At 36.7% G+C, this 16,397-nt stretch overlaps 1 protein-coding gene across 1 annotated transcript in view; it reads left to right on the top strand.

Annotated features, from left to right (window-relative positions):
- Positions 1-16,397, top strand: part of pdia5 (protein disulfide isomerase family A, member 5) — a 48,178-nt gene that overhangs the window by 29,261 nt on the left and 2,520 nt on the right. The window contains exons 12-16 of the mRNA XM_026217717.1: positions 1,621-1,691; positions 3,369-3,532; positions 5,178-5,308; positions 8,331-8,401; positions 15,976-16,110. Of these exons, the coding sequence (XP_026073502.1) occupies positions 1,621-1,691; positions 3,369-3,532; positions 5,178-5,308; positions 8,331-8,401; positions 15,976-16,110 (572 nt within the window). The remainder of the gene's footprint in view (positions 1-1,620; positions 1,692-3,368; positions 3,533-5,177; positions 5,309-8,330; positions 8,402-15,975; positions 16,111-16,397) is intronic.

Below are 16,397 nucleotides of genomic sequence, written 5' to 3'. Positions count from 1 at the left end.
TAAAAACCATTTTACAGTACATGCATATTTTACAGTATATAGTTTGAGAATCATGGCATACTGTATGTAGCATGGTATTATCTTATTACCAGTAATTTTTGTCTAGTGAGGCCTAATTTGAACTACTGAAGCGGTCAGAGAGAGACAAAAGAAAAAAAACGAGAGCATTTAGTCAGTCTCTTTATGCTGGTGGAATTGCACTTGTGTACTTTTGATGTTTTTGTCTATCATTTTTATTCTCAAATGAATCAACCTGACACAGATTTGCTGATACGAGTATGTCGGTAGTATTTCAATTTCTTGGGAGGTTGCTTTTCTAGTGATTCTCGTAGGCTTTCATATTTTTTGATTAAACACCTCTGATATTCATATTCATTTCCTGTATGGCGCAGGGTGTATCCTACCAACCCGCCACTGAGCCTATATGCACATACTTTCTCTCCACATTAATACACTTTCAAGGTACCAAATGACTTGTTTACATTCTCATCAACAAACGTCAAATGTAGTTTTACTTGTTTACACACAAACATCGCTTCACATCCACTCAGCGATCATAATGCCAATGGTTAGGCCTCTCAATGCACATAATCAACACTGTTAAGTTCAAGACAAAAAAAATGCTTTACTTGCATCAGATTAAATATAAGACAAAATGCATGCGGACACTCGCCCCTCAAGTGTGCAAATTTCATGTGATCTCATTTCAAATCACCTTTAATTATAATAATAAACTGTTGTACATAGTTCTTAGCAAAAATGCAATTTATCAGTGTCCTGATTTGTTCATATTCTTATAGTGTAAATAAATACATACAGTATTAAATCCAGGCTTGACTCCGTGATTTCTGGCTTATGTTTACTGGAAATGCTTTTGTGATCATGTAACAGGTGGAGAATTGAACAGGGATCCTTTAAATACTTGAAAGGGAAATATAATTTGTTTCCAGATGAGTGCTGTTTCTGGTTAATTTATGACTGAAATGCTGTATTGAGTTGAGGTGTTGTTGTTTTTGTGCTATGCCAATTATGCATGACAACCCTTTTGAAAAAAAAAATAAAAAAATGAAAAAGCTTGGCCTAAGATGGTTTTCTGGTTAATGCTGGTTTGGCTAGTTTAGCTGACCTCTCAACCTGGCCAAATTAGTATTTAGCTGTTCAAGTACCCAAAACCTCATTTATACCAGGGTTTTCCAAATATTTGTATGTTTATATACTACCATTCAAAGTTTGGGTTTGGTAAAAACGGCAATATTATTACAATTAAAAACTACAATAAAAAAAAAAATGGATTTGAATATATTTAAGAACATAATTTATTCCAGTGATGGCAAAGTAGAATTTTCAGCAGCCATTACTATTATGATTAATTTGCTGATTTGGTGCACAAGAAATCACAATTATTCGAATAATTTAGTAGTAATATTATCAAATCGGGTGAAAGCACTACTGTAAAAACACATTTTGTAAAAAAAAAAAAAAAAAAACTCACAATTTTTCCTTTAATATTTAAAAAATATATATAAAAATTATTATTTTTATGGATTTATTTATATATATATATATATATATATATATATATTATCACATTCTAATTTTCTTGCTTGTGATGGTTTTTAGGGTGTGGCCACTGTAAGAAGATGAAGCCAGAGTTTGATGAAGCTGCTGAGATCCTCAACAAAGACCCAGATGTGAGTTCCTTCACTCACTCTTATTCTCTGACATATAGGGAATGGATAATGTTCATATATTTGCTTGTTCTAAAATTCAAACTGACTTCGCAAAAGACAACACGTAGGCAAGAGAACAACTGTTTACTTACTGAAATGGTTCAAGGTGCGTAATTGTCACTTTGAGGCATTCCTTGTAAAAAAAAAAAGTCTGTGTCCAATTGACTTAATTAAAATAAGCCAACTGTAATTTTCCATCATCCTAGACAATTTGATAACACCCTGCGGTAAATCCAAAAATGTTTTACTATTTCAACCTTTGATTCAACATTTCCATGCTTGGAAATTTTTAAGCTTTAAATTTACAACATGAGACATAAACAGTTCACAAACATCTCGGGCCATGTTGTGTGAGTGGTGTGGTTCTCATTTTCCGGGTTTCCTCTGTTCTCTAGTTCTTAGTTGCAGGCCAATTGCAGTCGCCAGAGCCTTATAGTTGTAGTATTTATCTCATTTTCGTTTTCCTCTGTGCTGTCCCTCTAGCCTTCAGCTTGGAGCTACTCGTCGTGATGCTCTTCTCAGAGTTCAATAACGACACATTATGCATTATCTAACGCATGTTGTAGTCCTCACATATTCTCCCCCGAGAAAGATAAAGTCATTTATTTTTCTCATTTCCTGTGCCCACGGCCCTACACACAGTTTAAAGAGAGAGTCCGCATGTCGAGAGTTTTTTTTTTTTATTTGCATCTCTGTGAGACTTTGGAATAAGGATGTTTAAATGTGCATATATGAATGTAAGACGGCGGGTTATGAATGTGACATTTTGTAAGTGGATGGTGGAGAAATTCAAGCGGCCATGGTTATTTCTCAAGTGTGTTGTTGAAATGTTGTGACATTCAGTTAATGAGATGTGTTTGGGTATTTGTCGTCAAGTGGTTTTGGTTTGCAAACACTTCTAATTGGCTCCCAGCTCAGATAGCTAGACAGATCTATTGTTTTTTTATAATGACCAAGACTCTCATCATAATTATAAGGTATCCCACCGACAGATGTGTGCAAATAGAGGGAGTTTAAGTTGAGGAAACATTTGTAATGACACTCCATTTTGCAGCTATATCATGGTGGAAACAAAGCTGTGCCAAATTGTGCTGTCATTTCATGAAAAAAACAGTCTCCACAACTTCAACAACAAATTGGTTGTGTTAAACTGAGGATGTCATAAATCAGTCTAAGTAATAGGCCTTAGTGTAAATATAATTTTCTACAATTAGTGTAGATGACACTCAAAGTGTTTAGTGTTTTTATAGCAGCTGTTCTCATTTCTCAAACTATTGAAATATGCTGGAAATGCAGTGCAAATGTTGTTGTGTTTTTAATAAATCAAATGGATTAACAGGTTAACTTTTAACATTCCTAATTTTAACCAGTTACATATAAAGATCGACATATGCTGTCTTTAGATGTAAAAAAGGTTTTGAAATCTAAGGTTAGAACATGAACACAGTCACATTGAACTTTTTGCATAAAAAGCAGTTTGCAGAGAGTTTAACAAATGGACTAACAATGTCCAACATTTAGGATGTATTTGTACGTGTGAATTTGACCCATCATCTGTCAGACAACATACAGTATGGTGTGGTTTTAAGTTGAAAGTAAACCGTGCTTTTCTATGTTTGTTTGTTCATATGGTTTCAGAGCCCAGGTGTATTGGCAGCAGTGGATGCCACCATTCACAAGTCCATCGGTGAGCGGTTTAAAATCTCAGGCTTCCCAACAGTGAAGTACTTTGACAAGGGGGAAGAGAAGTACACACTTCCTCAACTCCGGAGCAAAGACAAAATCATCGAGTGGCTGCAGAAGTGAGTTGACTCCCATCTTTTCCACTGACTATCAGCATGAGAAATTAAATGATATCAATATTAATTCAGTAAGTTGTTGCAACAAGAGATATTCTGTTATTAGTAGTTACTTATTTGTACTTGTATTGTATTTAGATTTATTATTACATTTAATTTACGATTAGGGCAGTTAACTGTTTGGCATAAGAACAGTTTGGTCAATTTAATAATAATATTAAATTATTTTTTAATCGTATTTATTATTATTGTATTCTATCCTCACTCTCTACTGTCCCTATTAAAAAAATCCTTGAAACGTCTGTTTTTCTGTAATGCATCTCTGCAGAGGCGTTAATGTACAAAATGGATAAAACACAATAGCTGTTTTTGACTGGATGTAGATGTTTATGTAGGTGTATGGAGGTCTGCATGGGTAAACACTTGTTTCTACTTTTATTTATTTCTGATGGAGGTGGATTTAGTGCTCAGCTAAGGTCAGGGACAAGTGAGGCAGAAATTGCTTTTTGTTGTGCTACTCTTACCCTGTGCAATCTCTTAACTCTATAAATAGTCAGGAAGGTATAAATACTAAAAATGTATCTGAGCACCCACTTTGTGGTATTGTTTTTATATGTTAAAGTGGTTACTAAATGTCACCTATGTAGAACAAGTGTTAGATTTCTGAAAAAAAATTTGACCTGGAGATGTTTTTCACCCAATACCGAACTTCACACTAAGAGGCGGGGGTTGAGTCAATAGGAACATGCTCTCGAAAACACACACTGACTAAAGAGTGACCTGCATGAGGGCTGGGAGGCTGAGAATTTACTTTTACACTGCTGTCTCCCTTGACTCTTTGGTATGTGCTCAACAGAGCTTAACTACAATCAATCACTGCTAAACTGACCTCTCAGTGGATGAGCTTGCCCTTGCTTTGATCCTGGAGCAGTCCTTCTGTGCAGGCATCAGCTATGAGTTTAAGTGCATGACGATGCCATCTCACAGGTCCCAGAACAGCACATACTGCAGACTAGTAGTTATGCACTATGATAATACCATGGGAAATGGGAAATCAGGAATATTCCAAGTTAGGGTTTTGTTTAGTCCTGAGGTGCTTTTCATGCTTTCATTTCATGTTTGAAATAGTTTATTACGTGATATGCATACAAATTGGCCCCAAAAAGTATTTTTATTGCTAACCATATATTTACAATGTTGTTCAAAAGTTTGGTGTCGGTATGATTTTTTTTTAAAAAATTTGAAAGAAAAACTTATTAAAATTATTTTATAAAATGAATGAAATAATTCAGATGTCTAAATACTTTTGCAGCCATTCAGTTTTGCTGAGCTCATAAAATTGCTGAGCATTTTATTTAGTGTATTAAACTGATTATGAAAATTTGTATGGTTATTACGTTGTGATCTCACTTGTCTGTGAGTGTTACAAATTACATTTACATTTATGCATTTAGCAGACACTTTTATCCAAAGTGACTTACAGTGCAATCAGGCTATAATTTTTTATTTATTTTTACCAGTATGTGTGTTCTCTGGGAGTTGAACCCACAACCTTTTGTGCTGCAAATGCAAGCCACAGAAACAGAGATTCAGAGCCTAACAGCTTACCCATTTAATCACAGGCGCTTTCTCTCTCGGTTTCTCTCAGTCCCCAGGCCCCACCTCCTCCAGAGAAGTCGTGGGATGAGATGCCGTCCAATGTGAGCCACCTGGGAGCCGAAGATTTCAGGGAATTTCTGAAAAAGAAGAAACATGCCTTGGTCATGTTCTATGCTCCATGTAAGCCTTTTGTTTTTTCATAAATACTGCAGTCATAGTTTCGGTCTCAAAGCACATTTGCAGGCTTCTCTTAAACCTTTAAGATTCATAGGAAAATGAATCAGAATTGTGTTGCATCCTCCTAAAGAATCATGTGTGAAGGCAATTATATAGAGCACTGAAATGTGCAGGTGGCGTAGACTGCACCAAAGCTTCCTGCACATAGTTATTGCATTATTTAACATATTTACAATAGGCCATAACAGTTAAATATGATGTTTGCATCTCTGTAGTTTTCTGAAATGGTAAAAGCCATTTAAATGTTTAGGCTTGATGAATCAGAGGGAGATTAATTACTTGTGCATCTCTTCTTCCTATTCCCGTTATCATTTGTGAAGACATACACAGTTTAATGCAATTCCTTATAATTCATCTGAGTTGGATAGTCTTTTTTACATATTACATATTGTTCCATAGCAGGTTTACAAAGAATAGTGTCTTACACAAACCCCTCAATAAGCAAGACAAAAGTGATCATGGCAAGGTCAAGGAAAACAATCCAAGATGGTTAAGATTTTTGCACTGCACTGTGTTTCTAACCAAATTCTCATTACTGTAATAAAAATAATTTAATTAAATTATAAAGTAAAATTTTGTACTGATTTTAATTTATGGTAATTTAAAATGATATATACGGACACACACAAACACACATTTTTTTTTTTAAGTGCTTATGACTAGATGGAAGCTCGTTTCTCTTTTATCTTTTATATTGTACATCTGCAACAAAAAGCCCCAGAAAGTAGCCAACTCGTTGTGACACTCTTCCAATTTGCGCAGATGCTACACTTCATTTCAAACTGTTTTGAAATCTGGCCAACCAGTCGTCAGGTCTGTGCATTTTCACTGGCAAGCGAGCAGCGATGAGCAACAGTCAATGAAATTGCAAGAGGAGGGATAGACAGTGGGCAGCAGGAGCCAAAAACAAAACATCAAACTGCTGCCCACGTCTCCCCTAACACCGTCTCATCTTATTAGCATTCGGCTCATTTTTTTTCCTTTTCTCCTTTCATGTTGTTTGTTGACATGTTGTCAGGAATTGTAGTGTTGCTATGTGCCTGAGTTTGTGTGGAAACAAATCTCAGGATCACGGCATTAGACAGGGAGACTGATCTTGTAATTTGATGCACATTCTCTGCTGTTTGTCGAGTAAAGTTTGCCCCTGACACAAAATAAAACGAGAAACTGTGTGCTGGTCATTGTGTTTTTTAGTGTACTTGGCCCTTCTAATTCCTATACTTGCTAAAATATAGGCAGGTACATTGCTGTAATAAAAATCAATGGGGAATGTAACATAAATTCACTGTGTACTCAGTGAACTCAATGAACAATGCTGTAATTATTTAGCATTAGACCATACTGTGTCATAATCCTGACCTCTCAATCTAAATGGATCTTTTAACTATAGCTTATTTTTTAGATTTAATACAAATGGAAATGACAAAGATAGCTTTTGATTTTGGGGGGGTATTGAAGACTGTTAATCACAACAGCTGATTTTGGAACAAATGATGGCATGAATAGAGCCCATTTAAAACAGCTACACAGAGCTTTACTGCTTGATTCCATTAGTGTTGCTTTGTTCTGGTGAATGGCACCATTCGATGAACACTATAGTGGGCAGCTTTCATCGTTGTAGAAGCAACTTTGTACTTGATGATAGGGCAGATCTTCACATTTGTACAGAACTGAAGGTTTAAATATCACCTAGCTACCCTGCTAATAGTGGTATCTCTCTGGAACGAGCATGATAATTGAAACAAGGTTCTTATAAAGGTTCTTATCAGAGGTTACCAAGCATACTCGAAGGCTTTAGTTCTCAAAAGCCACATCCCTAATGTCAGATGTCAGTGTCAAACCTCCAGTGCATTCTGGGAATGTCTAGGCAGCGAACATTTCAGTGCACTGCAATGATTATTACACTGGCACCGCACTAGAAATTGTCCCAGGGCAACAACTACTGAACTAGAAAGTCGATTGAAATGCACCCTCAAATTTCTTCTTCCATTTGATGAAAAATGATTATTTGCTGTTATTTTAAGTATAGCTTCTGCCCACACTTTGACTTCTTGATTAGCAGTATCTAGCTGGTCACTGAGACAGACTCACATCGACCTCGCATGGGTTTGGAGGCCTGCCCAGCCTTTTTTTTCTCCTCATATAATGGCAACATGTACCAAAAGGGAAGGTACACAACTTTATGCTCCATTATTTATAATGACCCTCGTGCGTCCTAAATTAGACCCCTTGTTCCTCACACAAACAGGCCTTTGTTTGCTGCCCAGCAAATGATGACCGTGCCATTAACTGCCATTTAAAATTCACCGGTTTCCAAAGTGAACTCACTTGAATAACTTTCATTTAAAAACGTAAAGTAGCTCAAATGTGTGCAAACTAGGTTGCGTGACAACCTAAATTAGCAAAGTAAATGAGACGGCTGTGCCATGGCTGTGTAGCCATGCCATTTGGCAAGTTTTTAGATTTAGGTGGCTGCTACAGTAATTCAATGGAAGTTGTTCATTTGAAACATTTAATGCCAAATTCCATGCATAATTTATAAGAATAACACCCTTAGCATCAAAACCAACTCATAAGAACATGATGGAGATTAAAGTTTAGGAGTTATGTCTAAGGAGGGTAGAAACTCTTGCCTGTTCTTTAGTAAGTTTGATGGACACATATAGCCTCAGGAAAGCTCCCGCTGGGCCGTCTATGAGAATAATAAAGTTACTTTTGATGAGCTATAAAGTAGAATTTTGTCAGTTTAACCTGCTACTGTATATGCAGGCAGAGATGGATTATGTGCAAATTTGTTTGTCTTAAGTTATTGTCTTGTACTGTAAGTAATGTCGATCATTGTGTTCTTTTCTTTTGCTTTATTGTCTGTTTGTGAATGCTGGGGTATATCACCTCTTGCCGTTTGTTCTCAGCATTATAAGGTGAGACAGCTCGATGAATACTTATATCTCACTGTTTTCCCCAGGGTGTCCACACTGCAAGAACGCAGTCCCTCATTTCACCACAGCAGCTGAGCTGTTCAAAGAGGACCGCAAGGTAAGGCTCAACACCATTAAGGAGATTTCCAGCCACTCTAAATAACAAATCCTTTCAAATGACTTCCAGGTTCTGTCAAGCGCAATCAAGTTCTCCCGCTCTCATTCACACAGCCTTCACACATCCTAGAATTGAATCTCTTTTCATCTCCAGAACATTCTCAAGGTCTTCAATGTCACAGTCACTGTGCTGTCTGATGCTGTTGACCTTCAGTCTTCTACTTCCCATGTTATCTTTGTAGTATTTCTCTGTTGATTTTTATATTATCGTGTGATGCAGACTATGCTGCCTTAGCCATGCTTTGTCAGTTTAAGTCAAGCACTCACTGCAAGACCTCTTCATCATTTTTAAGACTTGTGTTGGTGTGTGAATAGCTCATGGTGGAATTATATTTGGATGTTTTAATCAGTTCCATCTGATGTTACAAGGTTAATAGAATGTTTTTGGAAATGCATTCTAATATTCTGAAATATTATTACAATATAAAGTAACTGTTTTCCATTTTAATACATTTTAAAATAACTTATTCCTGTGATGGCAAAGCTGAATTTTTAGCAACCATTACTCCAGTCTTCAGTGTCACATGATCCTTCAGAAAGTATTCAGTCTTAGTATATTGGTTATTTAGTACATGGCTGCATTAAACTGGCCCAGAATATCTGGAATTTGTTGCACATGTGTGAACACAAAAATCTTTTCGCATCCAATCTGAGCCACTTCCAAATGTGGTTTTAAATCAGATACATATCCGATATTTGGACATCCGACCTAAATCTAAACACATTCCCCGGCAGAAGTCCCAATGCAAGGGCGACACGTTTGTCCTTAAAGATTGTGTTTTAATGCCAGTGTGCTGTATGTGCTTGCATTTTACTTTATATAGGTAAGAAATTGTACATTCAGGAGCTGGTTTTCAACCCCCGCACAATTACATTTATACAACAGCTAAAAGCTACTTTATATTTCTCAGCAATGAGGTGATAACATAGCAGTTTTTGTAATTAAACCAAAAAGCTTCACTTGTTCGCAAGCTTCACACGTTCTCTCACTTTCTCTCATTAATTCATTTGAATACATTAATAAATATCATATTGGCGCTGCTTTATTTCACTAAAGAATTCTACCTCTAATGAGCTGTAGATAATATAGCGAATGAAAATTGCTGTAATTTTTTTTTTTTTTTATCCGTTCATTCAGATTTTGTGCTGCAAAACATCCACGACAGCCATTGTCCATGCTGGCAAATAATAATGGCCACTCAACATGAATAATACAAATATTTTTAGCACGGTCACTCAAAACCCACGGGTCTGAAGCGATAACTGGAGACAATCCTGTTGGGCGGGAATTAATTTAAACACAGATATCGGATACCAGTTGTGTCTGTAAAGTGAAAGTAAACCGATGGGCCAAAAAATCGGATCTGGTCAAAAGATCAGATCTGTCCATTTAGACTTGGTGTAAATGCAGCCTATGTAGTTCTGTAAGTAGTTAACGCAATAGATATCATTAAATAGATGTCAGATGCACAGCTTGCTTAGAGTTGGCTATGATCTGTGTGGCATTTTGTTGCAGACTAGGTGAAGACTTAACGCATGAAGGGCCGACAAGCTTAAGTTTTGAAGTGTGCTTGGCTTAACTTTTAAATTCACACATTGCTTTCACTTTGACGAGTGCAGATTTTTTTTTTTCACACTTCAGACACTCTCTGAGTAACACTCCATCGCAGACGTCTACACACTGACATTTCATCATTCTCTAAATCTTTCCTCTTTCTCCTGAAACTTCTTTGAAAGTAGCTGTCTCTCTTTTGGATCTTCAGAGGCATGTAAAAACGTTCCCTTTGGCTTCTTTAACAGCAGACATTTATCTCTTGCCATAAGACAGTGATGTATAATTGTTATTTGCAAATGTCTATAATTCATTAGGCATAACGTCAATTCTCTTCAATTACCCTACTGCTCTTAAGTTTAGACTTGCGCATAATCGTTATTCAGATGAACGGCATTTGGAAATTCACTTGGCCAAGATTCAAATGGAGCCAGTTTTTGTTTTTCTTAGATTTTGTGCTTACACCCTTAAAAGATATTTAAAAACAGGTACAGTTTGTCTGAAGACTAAAAGTCCTGTTCATGAAACTCCATCTGATGGTTTTTCCAAACAGTGAGCCACTTTATAGCATCCTTTAATACACAGTCATAGTAATTTTTCCCACAAACAAAAACCTCTGCTCCTTTCTGTCAGTCACTGCATCTCTCAGTAGAGCTGAATTCATTACTCATTTAAGGACTACACATTTTAATATTTACACTGTATGCTTGATTCTGATTGGTTGACAAACTTTATAAGCCAAGCAATTATTTTCCACTAAATGTATAGCTATGAATTAGTTCCAGATCTGGCGACTGCATTACCATTGCATATCACTTCGCGCAAATTATTCCAACTACTACAAAAGTCGTTCCAGCTTACAACAGAAACTCAACCAAAACCCACAAAGACAATGACCAACAAAACAATAGGATAAAAATAAAGAAGTTTTTCCCCAATAAAGTGCCTTTTTTATGGAAAGCACACTTTTCTCTCTCTCTCTCTCTCTCTCTCTCTCTCTGCACGCACATACATACTTGCTATGTAAATTTGAGAATTCAACTTATGCGAAGAATTGGAATATCACTTCCTGATAAACTGGCACTAAATATCACTAAGAAAAGTAGGAGGAGCCACTGAAAATAATAATTTTCATATATAATAAATTACTTGAGGCTCAGAGCGAGCAGACGAAACCATAAATGTGATCATTGCTTTCGAAGGTGGCTGCTTGCTGTGTGGGATCGCAATCATCTGGGAGGCAATTATAAACAAATACTTTGACGACAGATTTTGCTCAGGCATTTCAGAATGACCATAAAATTTGAAATGCTGTGCTACGAGGTGGTTAGCCAAGTTATGCAGTCCCATTGTACAAAGTCACATGTACATTTTTTCATGTACATGGAAGAATTTATTCAGTAACAGTAAAATGAAAAAAAAATTCACACGACAAAAAACACCTAATCTGAGCATAAAATATAGTTTCTGATGCGATGCTACAAAATGCACATAAGAACAGGGTGATGGGAACATAGCTGTACAAACACACACTCACACACAGACAGAAATATACATGCACAGATATTTCTTGACAGTGGTGCCCAGCAATCATCTTTTTCATAAAAATTTTTTTGCAACTTGCGTATCGTAACTTCTGAATGAACACATACACACACAATTATATCAAAATAATTGTCTCTGCAAGTATTCTCGTAAACACAGTCGGTTATGTTTTAAGTGAGCGTATACAGTGGCCTGCTGCTTAGATAAATTCGCTGTACCAGATAAATCTGTCTCTCTCTCTGTCTGTTTTTTAGACGATGTGAAAGGGGGCGTGTTTCAAGATACGCAATGGAGTAGACCAAACTAAACCGGGAGGGAGGGCAAAACACTCATCCAAACAAATGCTTAATTAAATTGGTGACTCTGTATCCACTTTTCTAAAGCGTAGCCACACTTTAGACCTCTTTGGCATTGTAAAACGTAAACGTTTTGAGAAAAAACAACTACACTTGTGTTGTGTGACTGCGAGTATCTTCAGAAATCCTCCCCATCACGTCACGTGGTGGTGGAAATCCAATCCTGGTGAATTATCCAAGGAGATAGAACTATTTGCACTGTTTTTATCAGTGGGACAATATTTATACAATACTATAACCTAGAAACAATTTGCAGGTCTCAGAAGTAGGAATTATATGCCCAGCTACATCTGATTAAAATATTATGCTAATTAACAGTGAGCGGTGGTTTCAGACATTACAGTGCTTCACTCGCACTGACTCTTATTCTGTCTGAAAGAATGAAAAGACCGAGCTGAAGGTGGAGCGATTCGACCAATCAGATGAAAGGAGCGCTTCAGCTCCGCCCACAAGTGCGAATGAAATATTGAAGCCATAAACCGAAATGATCAAAATGTACACGGACCAACTGTCTTGTCTATGTTCTCTCACTTGAATCCTCTTCTTGAGATTTGAGTCTCTGACCTTCTGCAAGCCCTGCCTTGTTCACGCAGTGATTAACATGGCGCGAGGGGGCACGTGATCGGCTCGGAATGCATTTTGAATGTGCACATTGAATTTTGCTACATTCATTGCGGGACATTGAATGAATATGCAATCGTAAGTGTCTTGACTGAGAGTGTTAATGCATTTAAGCAAAATAGCATTTAGATGATCATTTTGCCACAGTTTTTGCTTGAACATGTTACACATATCTAATCATTTCTGTAATACATTTTCATTTTCATTTTGCAACTTATAAAGCGTTAAAATTAGTATTCATTTTACATATTAAAACTGGTGTATGAAATGGCAAATGAAAATTATGTTATTAAATTTATTTTCATTTTGCACCAAACGTTGCACAAATGAATTGGAAAATGTAAATGTAAAAACAGAAATGCATTGCCATTTTACATATTGCATTGTCATTTTGCATATTACATTCCAAATTGAATATTGCTACCCATATGCTTGCAAATTAAACAGTTTTTTTTTCTGTTTTATTTTTATTTATTTATTTTTCGTAGTGAAAGCCAAAAGATGCAGTCCAATTAAAAACAACATACTCCGATTGTGGAAAAAGGCTAATGGTGTCAAGCCTAGTCTTGGTTCAGATGTTCTTTGGTTGACCTCTTTTAACTTAATACCACCAAATGCAAAGGAAATAACATCTCTTTTGTAATATTCATGAGCTCACTGGCCGATTCATTTCCTGTGCACAATGACCTGGGTGGGCTCTTTCTCTGTGAGGTTGATAATTACTGTCTGAGAAGAATCTCTGTGCCTTTGTGAGCAACTTTTCTTTTAGCCTCATCCATCTCATAAACGACCCTCTTTAAGCACAAAATCCAGAGTTTCCATGAGTCTTATGTTGCTTACATCTGCTTATTGGTGAGGTTATAGCAAGATCAGTCAAGTGCCAAGAGGGTATTCCACCAACACAAGGATCAATGTCAGAATTGGCCGGCAACCAAATGAACTATCCCTTTCCTCTCCATTTTCTCCTCTCATTATAAAGACCTAATAATCACAGACATTCATGTCAACCTCCAATGAAACCCTGTAGTCTTGGAGGATCAACTTTGATTGGTGCACCGAGATCCTTATCATCGCATTTCATGTGAACTCTTTTTGTCCTAAGAGTTAGAATACTACATGCCAATTTCACTACATGGATTCAGCTAAACTTATAGGTTCAAACATGGTTGTCATGGTGATAAATATTAAGTTATACAAATGACTTTTTTTCACCTTTCGAGTGATATAAAATGTACTGAACACCAGTTGACAACTTTTTTTTTTTTTTTGAGCTGAGGGAAAAAGACGAATGCCGTTCATCAAGAGACATTTATTTTTTTCTCTTGTTTTAATGTTGGGGTTTTTGCTTTATTATTTTATCATATGCTGCTTTGATTGGCCTTTTTTGACAGGAATGTATTACTAATTTTTTATTACCCTAGAGAAAAACGGCTAAATTCAAGATGTAGGGCGGCAGTGAGTGAAGCCATTCAGTCAGTGCCAAAGCAGCTGTGCTGTTAGATTTCACAGTTACATTTTCACACATTAAAATATCTACTTGTACTCTAAAGGGCAAAGAAGTTTTAGGTTCGATTTTAGGTGCTATTGGCTATCAGCTTTAGGGTTGTTATATGTTGATGTCATTCATTCTTGATTGTTTTTGCCATATCAGAAGAAGTTTTATAAGCAATCTAATTGTTATCAAGAAGATTCAAATGTGCTGTCATGCAGCCTTATGGATTATTGAGCAGTGTTTTTCATCTCTATAAATTAGCCCAATAGAAACTCAAAGCATTGTTCAATTCAGTCCACACACTATGCAATATGTATAAATGCAGTTGGGCTGTTTGACTGAAAATGTGTTTCAGATATACAGCTTTCTCTAGAGAAAGTAAATCCTTCTAGGAGCTCGCCACAATGGGTCTCCAAGGGGCTCAGGAGCATAAACAATGAAACCAGGATCAGCCAGCATAATTAATTACCACACACATGTACTTTTGTTTCCAAAAAGTCCTGATAGATACAACCACAGCTTTGTATATCACATTACCATAGCAATACTATTTGATACAACATTCTTGGGGGAATCTATCTATAATCTATCTTTAATCTATAATCAAGATGGCACCGCGAATGGCAGCCACGGCACTGAGCTCTGCAATTCTTCGGCTGTTTTTGTTTTTGTTTCTGTGTTTAGTTATTCTTCTCTAAGTTTTTCTAGAGACAAACTCCTTAACATTAAGCAACACACCCCAGACAATATTTTGAAGTTTTTTGATTATTCAGATATTTCATTGGACATTCTAGTAAAAGGTGCAGTGGTGCTGTACAAATGTGTGCACAGACACACAATTGGGAAGCAAGCTGGTTAAACTCCCAAGCATTCATCTTGCAAATGTCCATTCCCTTTTTAACAAAATGGATGTACTACTACTACTCACCCACATCAACAAGGACTTTTCAAACTCTACTGCATTGTGCTTCTCTGAAACCTGGCTGAATCAAGCCATTCCAGACAATGCGTTTCATCTGCCAGGCTTCCAGCTGTTTAGAGCATATCACATTGTGGAGTTACTGTGTGTAGTCCCCTCCTGCTCAAAACACTCCACTATCATTCTGGTCCCTAAAACCCTTTGACTGCAGACCTGTCGCTTTCACGTCTAAAGTGATTTAGTGATTTAGTGCATTATATTCTACAGCATCTGGATAGATCTGAGACTTATGCAAGGATCTAGTTTGTAGACTTCAGTTCCATCATACCATCATGCCTGACCTTCTCTCAGACAAACAGACCCAGCTCTCCGTGCCCTCCCCAATCTGTCAGAGGATCACCAGCTTCCTGACAGACAGGCAGCAGCTAGTGAGGCTGGGGAAACTCAGATCCAGGACTCTCATGATCAGCACTGGCGCCCCTCAGGGATGTGTGCTCTCCCCACTGCCCTTCTCCCTAAATACGAACAAATGCAATGCAAAAGATCCCTATGTCTAGGTCCTGAAATTTGCAGATGACACTACCATCATACGCCACATGTTTGATTGAGACGAGCCTGCTAATAGGCAGGAGGTTAAAGAGCTGGCTGTCTGGTGCATTCTTAACAACCTGGAGCTGAACACGTTAAGAACTTCAGGAGTACATTCTGTACATTCATTAAAACAATTAGCTTATGTTTTTCTCTATGTTCCTCTAATTCTTCTGTATTATATTGCATTTCATTTTCAGTTTTTCTTATGCAAGTGTTATATTTCATCTCTACTATGTAATTACAATGTATGTCTGCACTATCATGTACGTTTGCACTGTCTGTACTTTCTTCTGTACTGGAAGCTCCTGTCACCAAGACAGATTCATTGTGCATGTAAACATATTTGACAAAAAAAAAAAACTCTTTCTGACTTCTGAAGTAAGGATATTTAATATATGACCATTTCCTGTTAAAATAATTATGCAGTACTTTCTTTCAGATTGCATATGCTGCAGTGGACTGCACAAAGGGACAAAACCATGAGTTGTGTAAACAGGAGGGTGTTGAGGGCTACCCAACATTCAACTATTACAACTATGGGAAGTTCAGCGAGAAATATAACGGGGAAAGAGGGGTAAGTGTTCTTTCTTGTGAGAGATATTCAGATACACAAAAAAATGTATAAATGTTATTGCATGTGATAGAACATAAGTTGAAAGCACAAGCACACTTTAAGCAATACCTATTTAATAGGTTTGGAATTATACTGTAAAGATTGGATCATGATTGAGATGATTTTGTTTAAACTGCAGACTTCTGAGATTTATATTTATATAATAGGTATATACTGTATAAAAACAGTGTATATATGTATTTATGTACATGTGTGTGTTCTAACCTTTTAATTATTTTAAAAGTGGG

Source organism: Carassius auratus, chromosome 34, assembly GCF_003368295.1.
Source record: "Carassius auratus strain Wakin chromosome 34, ASM336829v1, whole genome shotgun sequence".
Taxonomy (NCBI): Eukaryota; Metazoa; Chordata; class Actinopteri; order Cypriniformes; family Cyprinidae; genus Carassius; species Carassius auratus.
This window is presented reverse-complemented; position numbering and strand designations above follow the sequence as displayed.